Here is a 10,041-nt window from a genome sequence, read left to right as displayed (position 1 = left end):
AGGAACGTAGAGTAATAAAGACCTCGGAAAATGCTCTCCTCCATAAAAGCAACTAGAACACTAACAAAAATAGTGAAAACCAACTTGTTCAGAAATCTGGAAATTAACCAGACTTCCAACAATCCAGGGAGAGTTTATTTAAGATAAACAGCTGAATCTAAGTGAGAATAGCAAGCTCTGTTGTGTTTCAACATGCCCTCATTCCACCTCCTAACCCCTACCCCCACCAGTCCAGTAGTCTTTAAAAACAACAGTTCACACTCATGGTACAAGCCATTAGTCTAGCAGCCTCTGGAGGGGACAGAATATGACTGGAGTGCCACCAAAGCCCAATTCCCAGATAACTGTCTTTATTTGACCTGTCTGGCCATTCCCTAGAAATTTTCACTCGCAAGACTTGTCTCTACTTGACCTGACTTAGAACTCGCCCAGTGCAATCTTTTACGAGGGGCATTTGTCTAAACCAGTTGCAAGTGATTACTTTTTCAGCTGCCTGGATAGCAATAACAGTTGGGCATGCAACAAGCTGACCAAAGAATTTAAAATATAAGTCTGGAGAAAGGTGCAGAGGGGACTTTGAAACATTCTGACATATTCCTGGGAACCTAGGAAGCCATGAAAATACTTAAGGTTGTGCACATAGAAAGGGCTGTGTGTATGGCCAGGCAACACCCAAGAGGACCCTAATCTCTCACCTCTGGATGATCCAGAGGCTCTGCACAAGAAGGGCTAAGGAGGAGTTATAAGCTACTTGCCTGAGAACTGAAGGTGTGCACCTGACATGCACAGGGTCCCTCAGCAAAGGCTGGGAAACTCACTGGTTCCAGGCATTTTAAAGGAATCTTTGCCAAATCATTAGCTGACCACAAAGCTAACCAAACAGAGACTTCAGTGGCCACAAAAACAGTGCCCATACACAACAATACATATTTTACAAAATTAGTTCAGAAGAACAACTATAAAAACAAAAGCAACACCACCAGCAACAACAGATCTGGGGGAGAGGGGTGGTATCTGATTTCCAGAATTCCCACAAAATATCATTTAAAATGTCCAGTTTTCAGCAACAAAAAAATAAAAAACATACAGGGAAACAAGAGCATGGCCCATACACAGGAAAAAAAGGAATCAATAGAAACCGTCCCTGAGAGTGCCCAGATATTAGATTTACTAGACAAAGACTGAAATCAGCTATTTTAAATATGTTCAAAGAACAAAAGGAAACCATGTCTAAAGAACTAAAGGAAAATGTAAGAATGATGTCTCACCAAATAGAGAATATCAATAGATAGAAATTATAAAAAAGAACCAAATAAAAATTCTGGAATTAAAAAGTACAATAATTGAACTGAAGAATCCACTAGAGGGGCTCAACAGGAGATCTGATCTGGTAGAAGAAAGGATCAGAGAACTTGAAGATAGAGCAATTGAGATTATCCAGTCTCAGAGACAGAAAGAAAAAGAAGAAAAATGATCAGAGCTTCAGAGACCTGCGGGATCCCGTCATGAATACCAACACAGACAAACTGAAAGTCCCAGAAGGAAAGGAAAGAGAGAAAGGAGAAAAAAGACGTAATGGCCAAAAACTTCCCAATTTTAATGAGAACACTAATCTACACATGCAGTGAATTCCCTGGCAGTCCAGAGGTTAGGACTCCGTGCTTTCACTGCCGAGGGCCCAGGTTCAATCCTGGTCGGGGAACTAATAGCCCACAAGCTGCACAGTGCAGCCAAAAAAACAAAGCAAACAAACAAAACCCACATTCAAGAAGCTCAAAGAACTCCAAACAGGATAAACCCAAGAGATCCACATTTAGACATACCATAGCAAGCTATCAAAATCAAAGATGCCTCATCATAAAAAAAACCATATGTGAAAAACCCACACTTAACATCATACTCAATAAGTGAAGATTGAAAACTTTTCCGTAAGATAGGAAAAATACAAGGATGCCCACTTTTGCCACTTCTATTCAACATAATACCGGAAGTTCTAGATAGAGCAATTATTGCATTTAGTGCCACTGAACTGTACAGTTAAATAAAAAAGTTAAAGACAAGAAGAGAATATTGAAAGCAACAAAAGAGAAGAAACTCATCTGGTAAAAGGAGTACTCAATACTATTAACAGCTGATTTCTCATTTTAAAAAATCATTGAAGGGCAGAAGGAAATGGGAGAACATAGTCAAAGTACTGAAAGAACTCAACAGCCAGAAAAACTATCCCTCCAAAACTGTCAACCAAGAACTCTATAGCCAGAAAAACTATCCCTCCAAAATGGAGAAATTAAGACATTCCCAGATAAACAAAAGAGAATTTGCTGCCAGAAGACCTGCCCTAATGCTAAAGGGAGTCTTTCAGGCTGGAATGAAAGAACACCAGACAGTAATTTGAATCCACATGAAATAGAGAACATCAGTAAAGGTAACTACATAGGAAAATATGAAAGACAGTATAAATGTACTTTGTAATTATTTTTTCTCCTATCTGATTTATAAGACACCTATATAAAACAACAATTATAAATCTGCATTGGTGAGAATAAATGTGTAAAGATGTAATTTATAGGACAATAATAGCACAAAGGAGGAAGGGGGAGAATGAAGCTATATGTAGAGCAAAGTTTTATAACTATTAAATCTAAGCTGGTATTAATCTGAACTAGATTGTTACAAACTAACTCATTATTGCCCAGGGAAGTTTTTGCAGAAACTAATGCATGTGGCCGGTGATTTTTATTTTGGCCGGCCAAACAATTAATTCTGTTATTTCAGTAACACTTTGTGGGTTATTACATTCAATAGTTAGACCTGACACACCTGTAAAGTCTTCTACTTTTTGTTAAATGTTGTCTTCAAGCCACTCTTCTGTAAAAGCAAAGGAGCATTCTCCTGCACCATGAATTTCATTTTCACTTTCTGTATCAGAATCAATCACTAAGGTTTTTTGTCTCTTTGTTGGTCTAATACTCACATCGTCTGAATCAGAATTATATTCTTAAGAACTATCATCTTCTGAGACACTAGTATATATATCACTTGGACAATCAGAGAAAGTACCTGCATAAAGTTCACCAAAAATTTTTTCACTCAAAATTTCAAGATGTGCCACTTTTGAAAATTTTACATTTATAATATAGACAAGATTGAAGCAAAAACCAAACGGAGCAAAATGTGAATGATAATGACAATCTTAAGTTGTATAATGAACCCTTGATCAATTTCAAGCTCTAACAACTTCTCACGGTGATGTTAATTGTAGCACTCTCTAAAAATGTATTGATATGTCTCCGGTCAATAATGTGTTAAGATGTCAGTTCTAATCGCCAAGGCAAGCACTAAGAAAGTAACTGAAAAAAACTGTGAAAAAGATTACAAAGGAATTAAAATGGTACACTAGAAAACACCTACTTAACATATAACACGCAAGGTATTAACAGAGGAACAAGAAGACACAACGTAAAGAAAACAAACAGCAAAACGGCAGATATCAGTCCTACTTTTTTAGCAATTATGGTAAATGTAAAGGGATTAGATACTCCAATCAAAAGGCAAAGACTGGGACTTCTCTGGTGGAGCAGTGGTTAAGAAGCTGCTTGCCAGTGCAGGGGACATGGGTTCAATCCCTGGTCCGGGAAGATCCCACATGCTGCAGAGCAACTAAGCCCACGAGCCACAACTACTGAAGCCTGTGTGCCTAAGGCCCATGCTCCGCAACAAGAGAAGCCACCACAATGAGAAACCCGTGCAAAACAAGGAGTAGCCCCTGCTCACTGCACTAGAGAAAGCCTGTGCACAGCAACAAAGACCCAACGCAGCCAAAAATAAATAAAATAAATAGATTTATTAAAAAAAAGGATAAAGATTGGGCCAGAACAGATTTTTAAAAATCCAATTATGTGCTGTCAATCAGAGACACAATTTAGATTCAAAGATACAAATTGTTTAGAAAAGATATACCATGAAAACAGTAACCAAAGAGCGCTGAAGTAGCTCTAAGAATAACAGAAGTAGACTTTAAGACAAAAATTACTATTAAAGACAAAAAAGGGCATTTTATAATGATAAAAGAATCAAGGCATAACAATTATAAACATATAAGCACCTAACAAAAGAGTTCCAAAATACACAAAGCAAAAACTAACAGAACTGAAGGGTAAAATAGACAATTCAACAAAGGTTGGAGACTTCAACATGCCACTTCCAATAATCAACAGAACAACAATTAGAAGATCAACAAGGAAATAGACTTGAACACACCAGATCTAACAAACATCTATATAGAACACTACACACAACAGAAGACACATTCTTCACAAGTGCATATGGAGCATTCTCCAGGATAAACCACACATTAGGCCATAAAAAAATTCTCAATAAATTTAAAAGGATTATAATCATATCATTTATGTTCTGTGACCACAGTGGAATGAAACTAGAAATCAATAACAGAAGGAATCTGGAAAATTCACAAATATGTGGAAATTAACATAATCTTAAATACCAATGGGTCAAAGAAGAAAGCACAGAGAAATTAGAAAAATACCTTGAGATGAATGAAAACAAAAACACAACATTCCAAAAGCTATTGGATACAGCTAAAGTAGTGCTTAGAACAAAATCTATAGTTGTAAATACCTATATTAAAAAATAAGATCTCAAATCAATAACCCAATCTTCCACCATAAGAAATTATAAAAAGAGGAAACTAAACTCAAAGCAAGTGAAAAGAATATAAAAGTAAAATGACATAAATGAAAGAGAATAGAGAAAAATCAAGAAAACCAAAGCTTATTCTTTGAAAAGATCAACAAAATTGAAAAATCTTCAGACTGACCAAGAAAAAAGAGAAGAATCAAATTACTAAAATCAGGAATGAAAGAGGGGCATTACTACCAATCTTACAGAAATAAAAAGAATAAGGTAATACAATAAATAACTGTATACCAATAAATTACAAAACTTATATGAAATGGATAAATTGTTATAAAGACACCAAGTATCAAAGCTGACTAAAAAAGATAATAGAAAACCACAACAGACCTATAAATAAAGAGACTGAATTAGCAATCAAAACCCTTCTACAAAGAAAAGCCCAAACCCAGATGGCTTCCCTGGTGAATTCACGAAACATATAAAGAATTAACTGCAACCCTTCACAAACTCTTCCAAAAAAAAGAAGAGGAAACATTTCCCAACTCATTCTACAAGGCCACTATTATCTTCATACCTAAACCAGACAAAGACATCCTAAGAAAACTATGAACAGTATCCCTTGTGACTACAGATGCAAAAATCCTCAACAATATACTAGCAAACTGAACCCAGCAACATTTTAAAAAGGATTATACTCTATAACCAAACTGGATTTAACCCAAGAATACGAGAGAGTGGTTCAACGTATGAAAATCAATATAATATACCACAGAAACAGAGTAAAGGATAAAAACCACATGATCACCTCAGTAGACACAGAAAAAGCATTTGAAAATTCCAATACCTTTTCATGATAAAAAACACTCAACAAACTAAGAATAGAAAGGAACTTCCTTAACCTGATAAAGGGCATCCATGCAAAACCCACAGCTAACATCACACTCAATAATATAAAACTGAAAGATTTCCCTGAGATCAGGAACAAGAGAAGGATATTTACTCTCACCAATTCTATTCTACTGGAGGTTCCAACTGGGGTAATTAGGTAAGAAAAATAACAAAAGGCATCTAGATTGAAATAGAAATAAAGTATCTATTCACAGATGACATAATCTTGTTTATAAGGAATCCACAAAGAAGAAACTACTAGCACTAATAAACAAGTACAGGAAGGTAGCAAGATATGAGATCAATATACAAAAGTCTATTGCATTTCTATACACTAGCAATGAACACTGAGAACATTAAATTAAGAAAACAATCCCATTTACAATCACACCAAAAAGAATAAAATACTCAGGAATAAATTAATAAAAGTAGTATAAGACTTGTACTCTGAAAAGTACAAAATACTGTTGAAAGAAATGAAAGAGGACCTAAGTAAATGGAAAGATATTCCATGTTCATTAATGGAAGACATATTAAGATAGCAATACTTTTCAAATTCATATACAGAGTCAACAAAATCACTACCAAAACCCCAGCTTCCATTTTTGTAGAAATTGACAAGCTAATCTTGTCATATGGAAACTCAAGGAACCCAGAATATCCAAACTAATCCTAAAAAAAAAAAAAGTTAGAGGACTCACACTTCCCAATTTTAAAGCTTACTACAAAGCTATTCTAATCAGGACAGTGTGGTACTGACATAAGGAGAGACACCTAGATCAAGGCAATACAACTGTGAGTCCAAAAAGAAACCGTCACATTTATGGGCAATTGATTTTCAATAAGGGTGCTATTGAAAATGGGGAAAGATGAAGCTGGACTCCTACCTCACACCATATACAAAAATTAACTAAAAATGGATCAAAAATCTAAATTTAAAAGCTAAAGCTATAAAACTTTGAAAAGAAAACACAGGTATAAATCTTTGTGACTTTGGATTAAGCAATGACTTCTTAGATATAAAACTAAAAGCACAAGCTACAAAAAAATTAAGTATTAGGCATCAAAATTTAAAATTTTGTGCATAAAACGATACCATCAAAAAAGTGCAAAGACAACCAGAATGGGAGAAAAAATTTGTGAATCATATATCTAATAAGGGACTTGTATCCAGAATATTTAAAGAAATATTAGAACTCAGTAATAAAAAGACAACCCAATTTTTAAAAGGATTTGAATAGACATTTCTCCAAAGAAGATATACAGATTGCCAACAAACACATGAAAGAATGCTCAACATCATTAATCATTACAAAAATGCAAATCAAAACTACAATGAGGTATCACCTCACACTGGTCAGAATGGCCATCATCAAAAAATCTACAAACATGGGGCTTCCCTGGTGGCACAGTGGCTGAGAGTCCGCCTGCCGATTCAGGGGACGCGGGTTCGTGCCCCGGTCCAGGAGGATCCCACATGCTGCGGAGCGGCTGCACCCGTGAGCCATGGCCGCTGAGCCTGTGCATCCGGAGCCTGTTGCTCCGCAATGGGAGAGGCCACAACAGTGAGAGGCCCACGTACTGTACCGCAAAATAAAACAAAACAAAACAAAAACAAACAAACAAACAAAATCTACAAACAATAAATGCTGGAGAGGGTGTGGAGAAAAGGGAACACTCTTGCACTGCTGGTGGGGATGTGAATTAGTACAGCCACTATGGAGAACAGTATGGAGGTTCCTTAAAAAACTCCAAATAGAACTACCGTATGACCCAGCAATCCCACTACTGGGCATATACCCAGAGAAAACCATAATTCAGAAAGAGTCATGTACCAAAATGTTCATTGCAGCTCTATTTACAATAGCCAGGAGATGGAAGCAACCTAAATGTCCATCATCGGATGAATGGATAAAGATGTGGCACATATATACAATGGAATATTACTCAGCCATAAAAAGAAATGAAATTGAGTTATTTGTAGTGAGGTGGATGGACCTAGAGTCTATCATACAGAGTCAAGTAAGTCAGAAAGAGAAAAATACCGTATGCTAACACATATATGGAATCTAAGAAATAAAAAGTCATGAAGAACCTAGGGGTAAGACAGGAATAAAGATACAGACCTACTAGAGAATGGACTTGAGGATATGGGGAGGGGGAAGGGTAAACTGTGACAAAGTGAGAGAGTGGCATGGACATATATACACTACCAAACGTAAAACAGATAGCTAGTGGGAAGCAGCCGCATAGCACAGGGAGATCAGCTCGGTACTTTGTGACCACCTAGAGGGGTGGGAAGGAGGGAGACGCAAGAGGGAAGAGATATAGGAACATATGTATAACTGATTCACTCTGTTAGAAAGCAGAAACTTACACACCATTGTAAAGCAATTATACCCCAATAAAGATGTTAAAAAAAAAATTTTTTTTCATGCATAGGAAGATGTGTTTTTGAACCCTTGCAAGGATAGACACAATTTACTCGAGGGGGTAAGAAAAATAAACCAAGTTAAAATAACCTGCTAAGAGTGTAAAGCAACTTTTAATTTTTGCTTGTAGAATTTTATTCTACTACAATTTATAAAACAACTATGAGTCACAACCAGCAACAATGTAGAACTGGCCCTTGTTCAAGATATGGAATAAAAATATGCCCCACTGGGAATTAAGAATCTCTACATAAGTCACCTAAGATACTCCATTTCATTAAAACTCAGAGCACCCTAGCCTCTTTTGTTAAGCACAGATTAACTATTAAACATTGCTGCTCTCTTCTCCACAATTTTTTTTTTGGCTACACCGCAGGGCATGCAGAACTTCCCCGACTAGGGATAGAACCCGTGCCCCCTGCAGTGGAAGCATGGAGTCTTAACCACTGGACCACCAGGGAAGTCCTCTTCTCCACAATTTTAAAAGCACAAATAAATCAAAGTGGATTTTATGATGTGCATCCTTTACAGGCTCCAAAACCAGCAATACAATCTCAGGTAGCCACTTCAACCCCCTTTAGCAAAATTATTTAAGTCCACAAGACAGAAGACTGCTGCTTTAGGTGATTCTGTAAAATCCCTCAAACAGAAAAGTCTCAGTGGGGCATCAAACAGTAAGAAAAGTATCAATATGCGCCCAAAGTAAACAAATATACCAATGAATCCAGAGAGACAGAAGTGGCATTATTATTACCTTTGAAGATGGCTCTCAGGAGTGCTCCAGCAGCTTTTCCTTTCACTGCCTGATTCTGAAGGAGATTAGCCAGCTGCAAAGAAAAGAAAAAGCTACAAGTCCCTGGCAACAATTTCCCTACCTGAATGACCTAAACTCCCGGTATGAAAAACACATCTGTCAAGTTCATATCCTTCAGAGACTCCACGTATCACAAATAACATATTTATTTACATATAGCAAGGTAGATCTTAACATGATGCTGGGCTGTCAAGACTGAAATTTATTCATACATTCATTCTACAAACGTTTATTAAGTATTTAATCAGCACTAGGTATCAAGCTATGTTCTTGGGGATATACATTCATTCAGCAAATACTCTTTGAACATGTTCTTCTTCCTAGGCATTAGGGATACAAGGATGAACACGGTAATCTGATTCAGTTTACAGCAGAGCAGGAGGGAAAAGGACAAGAAAAAAAATCAGAAAAAAAATTTGTAGAAGAAACAAAAGACTGAGACAATAATTGAGGAAAGAGAAGCAACTTCAGCTAGGGTAGTAAGGGAGAAAGCTTCTCTGAGGTAGGTGACATTTCTATAGAGACTTGGAGGATGAGAAAGAGCTTATGCAAAGGGAGGAAAGAAAAACATTTCAGATAAAGGTATTGTTATGTGCAAAGGCCCTGAGGGAGCAAAGAGTTTGGCATATTGGATGGCCTGAAAAAAAAAAAAAAAGACCAATTTGGCTGAAGAGTAGTAAGAAAAGAGTGGCACAAGATGAATTTGGAGAGATGGGCAAGAACCAGATAATAAGAATCTTGTAGGCCATGATAGGAAGCTTAGATTTTCTCTAAGTGCAATAGAAGTAACTAATGAGAAAAGAGGAGTGATATGATAGATGTTTTTAAAAAAAAAAAAATCAGTCTTATTGCTTTTGTAGAAAATAGTTGTGGGAGGGTTTAAGAGTGAAATAGGGACATCTGTTAGATTGTTATCAGTCATCAAATGAGAGATGATAGTGGCCTACAGCAAGGTAATAGCAGGGGAGATGTCCTGAGTTGAACTGTGTCCCCCTCCAAAATTCATGTTTAAGCTCTAACCCCCAGCAACTCAGAATGTGATCTTATTTGGAAATAGGGTCATTGTAGGTGTAATTAGTTAAGCTGAGGTCATATGGGTAGGCCCTAATCCAGTATGACTAATGTCCTTAGAAAAAGGGGAAATTTGGACAGAAACACATACACAGCGAGAATGCCATGTGAAAGTGAAGGCAGAGGCCATGGGTGACACAAGGCAAGGAATGCTAAAGATTGTCAGCAAACCACCAGAAT

The 10,041-nt window shown here is 36.8% G+C and overlaps 1 protein-coding gene across 2 annotated transcripts in view; it reads right to left on the bottom strand.

The window, feature by feature from the left end:
• FANCI (FA complementation group I) overlaps positions 1-10,041 on the bottom strand; it is a 77,482-nt gene that overhangs the window by 62,955 nt on the left and 4,486 nt on the right. For both annotated transcript variants that reach the window (XM_007470517.1, XM_007470518.1), the window contains exon 2: positions 8,731-8,803. In XM_007470517.1, coding sequence (XP_007470579.1) covers positions 8,731-8,803 — 73 coding nt within the window. The remainder of the gene's footprint in view (positions 1-8,730; positions 8,804-10,041) is intronic.

Source organism: Lipotes vexillifer, unplaced genomic scaffold (genome assembly GCF_000442215.2).
Source record: "Lipotes vexillifer unplaced genomic scaffold, Lipotes_vexillifer_v1.1 scaffold412, whole genome shotgun sequence".
Lineage (NCBI taxonomy): Eukaryota > Metazoa > Chordata > Mammalia > Artiodactyla > Lipotidae > Lipotes > Lipotes vexillifer.
Note: the sequence above shows the minus strand (reverse complement) of the source record. Positions and strands in the feature narration are given on the sequence as shown.